At 30.6% G+C, this 13,517-nt stretch overlaps 2 protein-coding genes across 4 annotated transcripts in view; one reads left to right on the top strand and one right to left on the bottom strand.

The window, feature by feature from the left end:
- LOC134715926 (rho GTPase-activating protein 100F-like) overlaps nt 1-4,342 on the top strand; it is a 50,858-nt gene extending 46,516 nt beyond the window's left edge. Inside the window, exon 6 of the mRNA XM_063578493.1 lies at nt 1,411-4,342. Coding sequence (XP_063434563.1) covers nt 1,411-1,460 — 50 coding nt within the window. The 3' untranslated portion in view covers nt 1,461-4,342. The remainder of the gene's footprint in view (nt 1-1,410) is intronic.
- Nucleotides 4,343-6,601: 2,259 nt separating this feature from the next.
- LOC134715891 (uncharacterized) overlaps nt 6,602-13,517 on the bottom strand; it is a 21,142-nt gene continuing 14,226 nt past the window's right edge. For 2 of the 3 annotated variants that reach the window (XM_063578436.1, XM_063578455.1), the window contains 8 exons: nt 13,155-13,222; nt 11,662-11,846; nt 10,840-10,896; nt 9,683-9,743; nt 9,288-9,416; nt 8,670-8,777; nt 7,771-7,848; nt 6,602-6,765 (listed from right to left, as the gene is read on the bottom strand). In XM_063578436.1, coding sequence (XP_063434506.1) covers nt 6,680-6,765; nt 7,771-7,848; nt 8,670-8,777; nt 9,288-9,416; nt 9,683-9,743; nt 10,840-10,896; nt 11,662-11,846; nt 13,155-13,222 — 772 coding nt within the window. In that variant the 3' untranslated portion in view covers nt 6,602-6,679. The remainder of the gene's footprint in view (nt 6,766-7,770; nt 7,849-8,669; nt 8,778-9,287; nt 9,417-9,682; nt 9,744-10,839; nt 10,897-11,661; nt 11,847-13,154; nt 13,223-13,517) is intronic. The other variant, XM_063578445.1, reaches the window with a different exon arrangement.

Genomic DNA, 13,517 nt, shown 5'->3' with positions numbered 1-13,517 from the left:
TAAACACAAATGTAATACATGTACATTTGTTTGTCTAGCATTGGTCTAGATTGGCAAACTGTAAATATAAAGCAGAACATTTTTTTTTCTCAAATAAATATAACTCCTAATTCATGTAATTTAAGAATTAACAATTACTTGTAAGAAAAATTACATTTAAATAATGTCACTAATTAATTAGTAATTATTCAGATTAGAACACAGATTTGTTTATGTAAGAATAATCAGCACTTATAGTTCTAAAAGTTTTTTTGGCATGACCCCTTAGGGTGTTTATTAAGCAACATGAATGTATAACAAATAAAATTAACAAGTCACTTAAACACTGCAATAAAATGCATGTTTCAAAGTTTGGATTATTAAAACAATGTTTTGTAATTAAAAAGGTATCTTTAAATGTACAAATCTTCTGTTCTGCCTAGATATAGAATTAATAGAGAAGAGAATGAAATTGATATTTCAATCTTCTAGAAATGACTGTCCATGGTTATCTGTGTAAAAAGTACATATTTAGCTGTTATACTATGAAACTGTACCAAGTCTTTACTATTTAGTGTTAAAATAAGCATAGAAAGTCATATTGCCCAGTATTGCCCACTATTACCAATTTCTGGGAGTATTGCCCGGGCGGGTAATACTTTGCCAACCCTGATATCAATATAATTTAATTTCGGATGTAACACGTCTTCTGATTGGCTTACGTCGTTTTGTTTATCATATCAAAGACATAATTTTGTCTTATTAATATGACGTTATCAACATTTTTTCATGATTTATGCCAGTTTGAAATGGAATTTAGAATTAAATTATAAGAATTAACTAATATTTTGTCAGTCTATTCGAAATAACATAAAAAATATGGTGCACACTGTTAAATAACTCGCTACGCATGTTATTCAGTGTGCACCACATTTTTGTCTCGCTTTTATACTTTAAAACAAATCAAATTGATTAGTTACATGTTTTCATGTAAAGGGCAATGTGATTTACAAATTAAAGGTACATTTGTAACTGTATACCGAGGTATTTAGATTTTGTTTGTCTACCTTATAATAAACATATACTGGTAATTGATACAGGGAGATGTGGTATGAGTGCCAATGAGACAACTCTCAAACTACACTGATTATGAGATAAGAATAACATTGTTTCAAGAAATGGAAATATGTTATACCTTTTAAATGGATAGACATAATAGAAGGGACATGGGCTATAAATTTTCTTGACACAAAATCCTAATACACACTAGACAAACCCAAATCAAAAGAACATAATTTGTTGGGTGCTGTTGCTTATCTAAAATTCACTGTGTGGCCTTAAGCACACATAAAATCTCACATCTCCCTACATACTAGTACATGCATTGAACTTATTTGTACTTTTAGATAACACATTGGTATTCTTTTTCAGAAATGGTAAAGGTATCTAGTCAGACATCAATCAAGAATCAGTGTTCATGATAATAGTTTTACCTAGGGCTTTTTACAATTATATATTTCATCTATCTTATTCATGTTGAGTAGATTTTAAGGACATTCCTATTTACTTTGTATTTATATGCTATTATAGGTTAACATTTGAAAGATCAAATATATTAGGGATATTATAAAAGTTATATATTATGTGACCCACTGTTATTTTATAATTGAATATTTTTGGGGCATTTTAAAATGATGAACTGCTTCAGAAAATTTAGGAATTCATGCACCATTAATGGCACCCATCGTGTTGCAAATTTAGAGTTGAAATATGGAGATATGTTACATTCTGTTGTAGTAAAAAAAAAATGAAACGACGACTAGATGATGGTTAACACTAATAAGGCATATCTATTGTCATTTTTAAACTAACTTGAAGCTAGCAGGCTATTGTTGATTAACATTTTGTTAAAAAAATATGTGATTGAAGCATAAACTCGAATTTATATCTTTTATATAAGCTTTGGATTTCAAATATTTTGGCCACAAGCATCACTGAAGAGACATGTATTGTCGAAATGCGCATCTGGTGCAAGAAAATTAGTACCGTTAATTTAATTTAATGTTCTAGGATACAGTTTAAGGATCATTAACAAAAGATCTTTTGTAATTTATCTTTGGTTTGCTAGGATAGTATTATTTCATTTTTAAATTTAAAAAATCAATTTGTTCTTACAAGTGTACTCTTAAAAGAGGCTTGATAAAGTAGTTTGGAAAAATACTTGGAAGGGTAACATACAAGTTCAGTCTCACCTTTTCTGGTTTTCAATCTTTAATTTTAGGTGCTACATTTGATTTTCATGATTAAAACTGATAAAATGTAAATACTAGTCTTGTCATTTATAGATGAACACATATTTCAAATTATCTTATTATAGTATGAATGCCTCAGAGACATATCACATGGTTTGTTTATTTAGTTTTGTTGTTAAATATTGTTGAAGGAAACATATCATTGTTATTTATTGATAATTTATCAAATAAGTCAAGGTTATATTTTATTTTTATTTCTAGTCAGCAATTCTCAGCATTCCTTTATTGATATTAATGTTTATTTATATAGATTTTATTTAATTTTACATTAGATTTGCTTTTTTGTTATTGAATGTCAGTGAATTTATGTCATTTTATTTGTTTACCGATATGTCGACATTATAAAAAGAAAGGTTGTAACAAAAATATTGTATGAATATGTATATTGAAAAAGAGATCTAAATATTTGTTTAATTTCAAAGTTTCTCCCACAAATAATGACCCTTGATTAGTTTTGGCACAATTTTGGGTCTTTTTTTATTATTTGCTTTTCACAATTTCACACTTTTTTCGTACAAATTGTGAGTAATAGTTTAACTGAAATGTGGATATGCTGCATTTTACTGATTTTGGCATCTTGTGAAGTTTTGAAATGTGAATATTATTATATACATAATTGCATATTTTCTTCAGTTTTGATTTTATTTTTACTGAAGATATATATTTATTGTTGGTTTAAGAGTACTTGCCATTTCAGTCCACACATACTCTACTCGAATTATTTTCAGCTAGAAATAAAATACAGGGAAGTGACATTTGAGCAGTCAAGTGATTTACTGAAGAAATATTATTGATTCAAGTGTTAAATAAAATGTTACTATTATCTGAATTTTCATATGGACATAAATAGTGATTAAAATGGTTATTTTAGCAAATTATGAAATGGCCTTAATCTCAAATATTGCAAAGATTTCAAACTTACAGTTTAGAAAATTGACAGAATAACAGTTCTTCCTATTCTCGAAAAAAAGGAGGGAAAATCATACAAATATTTTAAACAGTTCAGTAGCTACCCTTTTTTGAAATAATGAGTCATAATCCTAATGAAGAGTTGTTCAGGATAAATATTATTTGTAGTTTATTTTTCAAGCTTTGAGGTAAAAGTTTTTTTAAACTAACATAAACAGAATCATGTTTTGTTGATATACTTGAGATTACAATTTTGATGCCACTTCCATATAAAGTCGACTGTAAAATGTTTTTTCATTATCCCCTTTTATGGAAAAGTTTGTTGGGGTTACAGCTGAAACATGAAATAACAAGATATTATACATGTCATGTCGCGATAAGATTTCAAGCTAGCCTCAATTTTTGCTTGTGCAATTAATGGTTCGCAATGAGTTCACCAGCACACAGTTAAGTTGATTTTTTAAATTGTATCAGTTGGATAGGAAGAATGATATACTAGGGCCATTAAAAATGTTCAAGGCCAACTGTCCTTTACTGTTCCTGTCTGTCTGTCTATTTGTCTACATATCTTTTGAAACAAACAAAAACAAGATTCTTTTAGTATATTTTCGTCTAGTCATAAGTGATCTTTTTGTGAATTTTATCTTTAACCTTATGTAACTCTCTTATATGGTGATATTGTACAAAACAAATTTAATGTTATGTTTTGTATGAATGTAAGTTGAAAGTGTTCTACTTCAATGCTTATTAAATCGTTAAAGCTTAATTATGTATTATTTACAGAAATGTTATGAAAACATGTATTTATTGTATTTTTTTTGTATGACATAGGTTATTAAAAGAATCAGAAAACGAAAATTTTTTGATTATAATTTTTACATGAACTTCCAAGTTAGAATAATACAATTGTGTATCTTTTCAATCATCAAAGAAACCCACTTTTGAAAGATAAAATCGAGTATTAGTAAGTTTGTTTCTTGTTAGCAATTTAATAATTTTTGACCGACTGTAGATTCACATTCGAGCGAATATTAACCTTGCTGACTCATCTTATTATTCGCTCAGTTTGAAGTTCACAAGAGTCCCTCAAGTTTTGTTTTGCCATTAATTTCTATCATTTATGATGTCTGACTATCGGTAAACTACTGTTACCTTTATTATTACAAATCATTTGGAGTATATAATGTTGCGTGTAGTAAGAAAAAAAAAATATACTAGGTTTATGTCAAATGTGAAGTTAAACAGCATTGAAAATTTAAATTTAAAAAAAAAGTGTCGATATAGCCTACGTCTTCTATGCAAGTGGTGCAAAAATCTAACTGTTTGAATATTTACAGAAAGTGAACATTTCATTTAGTTCGTAAACACATAAAAAAATATATCAAATTAAAACGTTATAACTAAAATGCATCCGAAGGTTGTTCGAAGTTTTCATTCATCAGCAATGATCAAAGTCGAACAATTTAAAGCCAAGGATTTATAAGAACCCAACTGCTGACCGATACCACCGGGAATGTAATGTCTACAGCAGTGGCAGCGCATATTTGTTGCGTGGGTATCAAATTTCTTGAATTAAGGAGAAAGGTCAATATTCGATTTCGTGGTTTTGACAATCTCTGCATACATAACCTTAAGCACATTTGGTTAACGTGCACCCACGAAACCTGTGAAAATTGTTATCCAAGGAATAATTATGAATCCACTGTACTCATTATAACTTGTTACAACAAGAGTGCACACACTGAAATGTCTCGCCTTCTTTACTAATCATTGATATTATGTTGATAGTCCTAAGTATACATAAAGCTTTATTACAACTGTCACATAGACGTTACATTAACCAAAATAACTAAACAAAGACCAATGAACCATGCAAATGAGGTCAAAGTCAGATGAACCATGCCAGGCTGACATGTACAGCTAACAATGCGTCCATAAAACAAATATAGATGACCTAATACTTATAGTTAAAGAAAAGTAGACCAAAACACAAAAACTCAACTCTGAGCAATGAACCCTGAAAATGAGGTCAAGGTCAAATAAAACCTGTGCGACTAATATATAGATCATAAAACATTTCCATACACTTAATATAGATGACCTATGGCGTATAGTATCAGATAAAAAGACCAAAACTGAAAAACTTAACTTTGACCACTGAACCATGAAAATGAGGTCAAGGTCAGATGACATCTGTCTGCTAGACATGTTCACCTTACAATCATTCCATACAACACATATAGTAGACCTATTGCATAAAGTATGAGAAAAACAGACCAAAACACAAAAAACTTAACTATAACCACTGAACCATGAAAATGAGGTCAAGGTCAGATGACACCTGCCAGTTGGACCTGTACTTCTTACAGTCCTTCCATACACCGAATATACTAGCCCTATTGCTTATAGTATTTGAGATATGGACTTGACCACCAAAACTTAATGAGGTCGAGGTCAAGTGAAAACTGTCTGACGGGCATGAGGACTTGCAAGGTTCGCACATTCTAAATATAGTAATCCTATTACTTATAAGAGAGAACATTACAAAAAATCTTAACTTTTTTTCAAGTGGTCAGTGAACCATGAAAATGAGGTCAAGGACATTGGACATGTGACTGACGGAAACTTCGTAACATGAGGCATCTATATACAGAGTATGAAGCATTCAGGTCTTCCACCTTCTAAAACATAAAGCTTTTAAGAAGTGAGCTAACACCGCCGCCGCCGCCGGATCACTATCCCTATGTCGAGCTTTCTGCCACAAAAGTTGCAGGCTCGACAAAAAAACCCACGAAAGGCCTGTTTTAATCAAGGACTGATACATTGAATCTACAAGTTTCATATCTTTTCAACTTTGCAAAAGTCAACAACCATAAATCAACGCGGCCAAAACAATAGTTTAGGAAAAATGACAAGCCTAATATTGTTCTCGTGAGTTTGTTACGTTTGGGATGAATTGATCAAATTGACGTTCTCTATGTCATAGGAGGTAAATTAAAGCAACTTATTATTTTTATTCAAAGGTGTTGATCCGGATGTTAATTTTACACAACCACAGTTCGAATTCGAAGCAACATGACCATTATGCTCTCTTCCAGGGGTACAATAATAAAAAAAAAGTATGCAGGATGTTTGTACATTTACAAAATGCTATGGCGTTTTATTCGAGTGAAAATTAAAAAAAATAAAACAAATAGGTCATCATAAGTGTAATCCTATAACATATGACGCAATATCTTTGGAAATTCGTTACATGAAATTTTGTCTAGACTGTTATTGGTTTGTGTTATTGGTTTGATAAATTAAAGAGGTGTTTAGGGTGTTTTATGACGATGATAAGTATAAAAGTGGTTTACTGATGTCTCTTTCTGTTTGTTTGTAATAAATGAGTTAGATTTATTTGTAATCTTTTATTCATAATATATTGTTGAACACATTCAAAGATAACCACAAGCATATTTCGTCACTTTGTGCAAAATTCACATATTTGTCTGCATGTCTGCTAACAATTGTTCCATGTCACTAAAAGCGTCTTGCATCTCTGACGATAAATTAGATGATGGAACTGAAAAGTACATGTACCAAAGAATGCATTTATACTTGTTTAACCTAGAAAACTATCAAAAGCTACGAAATGACATAGAAAACTTTATTTTGAATGTCAACTACTATTATATATAAGAGTCAAAATCATAGTTTTTAATCATTAAATGGTATCCACGCTTATTTTTGTTTATATGAAAAGTAATATTTATAATTAATAATTTACTTTCACCTATATTCTATCCTTTTTTCCTTTTCTTTTGGACATTTATGCAAAAGTAAATCAAAAAAACTTTCCAATAGATTGAAAGAGCTTTTTAAATTTTAGTACACTACTTTCTCAGTTTAGGAGTGGGCTGTACCAAGTCAGGAATATGGCTATTGTTATACCATTTCCGTGTGTGTTACATTTTATCGTTGTGTTTCCGTTGTGTCGTTTGTTTTCTCTTATATTTGAAAGTGAATTCACATTACTACAAGACGTGTCACGGTACTTTTCTATCCCAAATTCATGTATCTGGTTTTGATGTTATATTTGTTATTCTCATCGGATTTTGTCGAATGCTTAGTTCGTTTATGTGTGTGTTACATTTTAATGTTGTGTCGTTGTTCTCCTCTTGTATTTAATGCGTTTCCCTCAGTTTTAATTTGTTACCCCGATTTTGTTTTTTGTCCATAGAATTACGAGTTTTGAACAGCGGTGTACTACTGTTGCCTTTATTGAAGGCTAAAAAAAACCTTGCCATAATCGTTGTGTTGTCTACCATTATAGGTTTTTGCTTATTGTTCAAGTATGTCAAGTTCAGCATTTGTTATCCAACGGCATTTGATAACTTACTTCACGATAGGGTATTGTTCATTGAAGACAATGACCGGTATTTGTTCAACTCTTTGTCCTGTTGTCTTCAACAGATAATTGTCTCGGCTTTAATATCACGATTTCTATAATACTATATAAGATAATTAAAATTTGTGTGGTTGTTGAAGTACTGAAATTCCTCATCACGTGTTACGTGTGTAGACTTACGTATATCAATTTCTGATGGTGCGAGAAGTACAATATCTGGATGTTCTACAGACTGGACAAAGCATCGATATTTTCCTACTATAAATTAGAATTTGTTAATTGTTAATCTTAATTACAAAATTATGTTGCGAAGAAAGAATTTCTAAAACACATATATTACAGAAGAGACTGCAAAGTTTTAAGAATGTAATGTTTTATGTTGAAGGGGGAACAACCGACACCGACGAAATAAGTTTGTTGTGTTCAATATTTGTCTAGTATGTATGCGATTCTGATTTCCTTTTTTGTCGATATCCTCTTTTAATTTGTATTATTGCACACAAATTATACATGTTGACCTGCTTCTATACATTTAAACTTAGTATCTGTGAATAATGATCAATGTAGTCAAATTAATCCAAGCTAGAATAACCTTTTTGACTTTGCCTATGTAAGTTTTAATTGCATTATCGTAATAAACTAGCGGCATTTTGATAAAGCATGGAAACGTCATTTACCTTATTATTTCTTTACTGAGCTTCCGTACTTTGGCTTAAGCTGCCGCAGGAAAATTTTGCGGAACAAGTTTTAAGACGTGAACAATTAAGGTTTCGTTTTTCAAAATGTTTTGCAAAAGTCTTATGGTTGATGTGTTTTCTCGGTTAAAATTTGTAACCCATGTTTGTTTTCTCTTGATCGATTTATGACTTGAAAGCATTGGTATACTTCTGTTGCCTTAATTTGTTTTAGGAGCAACAAAATGTGAAAAAATCCAACCTCATGTAACTACAATTGATAGTAATACATTCAAGATGTTTGCGCAAGAAATTTTAACTACTTTCTTGTATTGAAAAGTGAGAAACTTGATGTGATTGTTTATTGATAACACATACCATAAACACCTAACTAAACATACTTACCATTTGGTATTGTGACTCCTGTATATGTTGCAAGAGATTGTTGGTTTTCATCTAAAGTTTCCAAATAAGTTTCAAATTGCACATTTATCTGTCTTTCTGGATTTACATCTAGAATGTTAAATTGTTTGTTGTTTGTTTTTGTTGCTCGCACATTGTTGTCAAACATAATGGAGATTCATGCAACTGTTATTGAAATAAGAGGTTTAACTAGCGATAAACCAGGTCTTACCAACCTTTTTTTCTACAAAAGGAAATGTCTGTGCCAAGCCAGGAATACAACAGTAATTTTCCATGTCATTTGTTATGGGAATTTTCGTTTTGAATTTTTCCTTTAGAGTTCGTATTTTTGTTATTTTACTGTTGAATGGTTGTACGTTACTTGTTGCTTGCTATGTCACTACCTTGAAACTAACATTCTCTTTAATATTTTCATACTTTCTTTAATCCTGTTTCATTCAGAACATGAACAAGTGTGTGTAGGTTAAAAAATAATATTACCCCTGTTAAACCCTTAATGATGCAAGAAAATTAATCTAATAAGAGTGATAGAAACTAGACCGTCATAATTCAGCAGTGTTTTTACAAAAACACAAAATTTCACTGTAAAAGTAAATGTACCCTCGAAACACAGTTTTAATTTCTCTCTGCATCCTGGGTCTCCTTTTATAACTATGTCTGGAAAAATAACAGACTGTTTGACTGCACTTGGAGGTTGATGTTTCCATTTAAGAGATTTCAACTGGAAATCTGAAAAGTAAGGTAACACCACATAAGTTTCAAAGTTACCATCTTTTAAAGTTAACCCGAAACTAATTAATCCCTATTGCATAATATGCAAAATGATAAATGGTGCAAACAATGTACTTATAATAATGGAATCTTTGGAATACAATTTTGCAAATATTATATGAAATATGTAAGTTATTCTACAGTGTGTACGACTTAATATTGAAAAAGGCATGCATCTAACAAAAAGTACATCATATATTTTGTTAGATTTTTGCATCACTAACCTTTTCTGGCCTCTTTCTCTAGTTCAGTCTTCACTATTCTTTGGTGATTTTCATCTGATATCTATCAAAACATTATTTTATTGAAAGAAAGTTCAGACATATTCAAATTTATATTTCCGTTACCACCTTCATTCAAATACCTTTCAATCAAGTTTTCAAATCCTCTTTGTTCTGTAAATAGCAAATTTATTTGCTAGTGACAAAAACTGAAACTCTTTATCAATCATGAAATGATAATGAATGTTGATGAATACCAAATTGTACCTTATCGACTTTAAAGCCCGGTTTTTTTGTTATACATTTTTTTCTATAATCTTTATTAGTATCCATAAAAATTCACTTTACTCATACATATCAGGCTTTTGAGAAAGAGTGATGCCTTCTTAGATACATATACTCAAAACACACATCTACTAGATGATATTGATTTCAATTCACATAATATTAATAGATTTATCTAAAAAATATTTAATAGGGGCTTGAATTTATACTGGTTTTACCACGGTTGACACGTTATGCTAAATATTTTACCACGAGCGACAGCATGTTTGATGCATCATATCCTCAGAGACTTTCTATTTAATTTTAATCGGATTTTATAATGCTTTTATGACTATCCGAATTATTTCTTCGTATTAAAGAAGTAAGAACTAGTACAGAACGTTTTTAAATTGAATCTTCAGTAATCGCACCTATTTTAGTAAGCACAATTCTTGCTTGAAATAACTTTTTACTATGCTCGTGACCAAACTAAAGTTAATCAGTTGAAATTTGAATCGGTTGTAAAGATCTCAAGCATCTGGGATCAACTTTGCCTTATTCCTTTCATACTGTTTCATCATTTAAGGTGGTACCTAACACTTTAACTAAAATTAATTTGGCTCGTTTAATTTTCTTTAAATTTTGTCAAAGTATTTACTTTGACCATTTGACAAAAATACACTGGTTATATAGCAGTTTGACAAACACTTATTTTGATCATTGAGAAGCTTAATATTCCTTTATGAACACAACGTCATTAAAACGTTCTGCTGATTTTACAGAGTTATCTCCCTGTAGTGTTAGGTAAACATAACATAGTCTCACAATCAAAGTATTTCATTTATATTATTTAATAAAAAAAAAAAAATCCCCTTTACAAACATTTCTATACTTACAATCTTTTTCAGATCATCTTCATATATTAAGAGTAATTTTGTGTGTGTGTTATATCCCTGAAAGTATGATATACTGCAGTTATAAAACGATATATATACAATGTACTAGTTCAACTACGTGCTAGCCAGATCAATATTGATTTATTGTGGTATTATCATACTATCATCGTTATACAGCAAAACACATCTGTTGTCTCATTTTAATTAACTTTGAGACCTATAGATGAAACATATATAAATGTCATGCCAACTGAGTGATGATAAAAATAAGAAATAGTGTACGCGTACATGCAAATTAAGGATCTTTACGTTTCCGCTTAGGTTATGTAATAAATTGAATTCAAGGAGGGGTCGTTGACATCTAAATTCAGATTACTCAATTTATAAAAAAATATATCATTTACAATCTTTGGTTTGTGATTTCACTTCTAAAAAGTAAATCACAAAAAAAATGAATTTCGAGGAAAACTCAAAATGGAAAGTCACTAATCAAATGGCAAAATCATATGATAAAACACAATAAACGAATGGACAACAACTATCATATTGCTGACTTGGTACAAGCATTTTCAAATTAGAAAATGTTGGATTGAACCTGGTTTTATAGCGATAAACCTCTAACTTGTACGACAGTAGCATCAAATTCCATTATATTGACAATTATGAGTGAAAAAAAAGTCACAAATAGGGAACAACAACAACACGAAACCCATCAAGGTGGGGGGTGATTTTAGGTGGTCCGGAAGGCATGTAGCATCTACTGTAAAGTTCGTCCCTTCTTACAACTTTGCACATCTTGTTTTGACTTTCAAACAAAATTACCTGAATAATAAATTGTTCTGCATAATCAACCATGTCTAGTTCCGTAAAAAATGTTAATATTCTATCATCAGCACCGTGTAAACTTAATCCTTGGAAACATGTGCAACTTCCACCGTAATTTTCTAGTAAATGATATCTCCAGTACCGTGAACTAGCGGTAAAATCTTTAAATGTCTGTGGAACACCTAAAAAGGACAAAATATTCTTTCCGAATTATGAAAATTATAAAATGTTTAATAAAATTAACGGTACCAATTTGCTTGCACCAGATGCGCATTTCGACAATACATGTCTCTTCAGTGATGCTCGTGGCCAAAATATTTGAAATCCAAAGCTTATATAAAAGATGAAGAGCTATAATTCAAAAGGTCCAAAAAGTATAGCCAAATCCGTGAAAGGAATCAGAGCTTTGCATGAGGGAGATACTCGGGCTGTACCAAAATGAGAACTAAACAAGCTTAGATTATTTATCAGTAAAATACAAAATTAAAGAAAAGGGTTTTTCCTTTTATTTCTTTGGATGGTTCATATTTCCTTCAATCTAAATAGCATGTATTCAAAGTTTCATAAAGTTCAATGAAATATCGACTAAATGACTGATATCTTAAATCATTACTTGTTAGGTACCTAACTGATACTGCGAAATGCAAGTTCATGTAACAGTAAAATACAGAGAAAAAAATATTTAAAGGAATTGGTTTCCAGATGCCTTATCTTGTTTACGAAGAAACGGCTGTCCAAGGTTACTCTTCACTATTTAGTACATAATTATCAAAGGTACCAGGATTATAATTTAGTACGCCAGACGCATGTTTCGTCTACATAAAGTCTCATCATTCCATTGATGTTTAACAAAGTCATTAATGTTTATTAAAAGAAAGAAAAAGATAACAACAGACTAAATCTGAATGTTGACGACATGACGACACAACGAATTCGACGAAGACGACGAAATTTAAAATCGCTTGACCTAGCTTTCGCAACTTTGGTCGCTCTCATTAAACACGAGACAACAGTTTTAAGTTTAACTCTTTAACGTTGAAGCTAAACCAATAAACAGAAGTATGTGTAGTTTAACACAGCACGACAGTTGCCTCATGTGGAGCAGGATCTGTTTAACCTTCAAGAGCAGCTGAGATCAACCCAGTTTTTGGTGGGGGTTCGTATTCATTTGTTTTTAGTTATCTATGTTGTGTCATGTGTACTTTTACTTGTCTGATTATGTTTTCAATTTTAGCCATGGCATTTTCCGCTTATTTTCGATTTATGAGTTTGACTGTCTCTCTGGTGTCTTTCACCCCTCTTTTTTATATGCCACATTAAATAAATATACCACTGAACGCTCAACCATTCTTACGTAAAATTTCCAAAATAGTTTACTAGAAAAATGTCCTTGGATAAAAAAAAATGTACAATTTATTCTTTCATGATCTATATCAAATATAATTCAAATGAAAATGTTTAAAATTGGAGTTTTAACTGGTGAAATTTACCATTGTCTTTTGGATTTTTGCTCCCATTTCTTTTACATACAAAACAGCCTACAGTTGTCCATGGTCCTCTGAAATGATAATACGTTGCTGTCGGATAAAGAATTTACTTTAAGTGTTCATGAAATCAGAGAAATGGTAATCATATAGAAAAAAAAATTATCAATGAACTTTAGTCTGATAATGAATAAAACGAGTACAGTATTCTTTACAAATAAACGAGAATGAAAACATGTTATATTCTTGGAAATTTCCTTTTAATTCAGGTAGAAAATGTATATAGTTTCATGATTTTATTACTAATAAATAATACTCCAGTTTATATATGTTTGGATTTAAAAAAAATATTCGGTTTCCTCGTTCCTG

Source organism: Mytilus trossulus, chromosome 1, assembly GCF_036588685.1.
Source record: "Mytilus trossulus isolate FHL-02 chromosome 1, PNRI_Mtr1.1.1.hap1, whole genome shotgun sequence".
Taxonomy (NCBI): domain Eukaryota; kingdom Metazoa; phylum Mollusca; class Bivalvia; order Mytilida; family Mytilidae; genus Mytilus; species Mytilus trossulus.
This window is presented reverse-complemented; position numbering and strand designations above follow the sequence as displayed.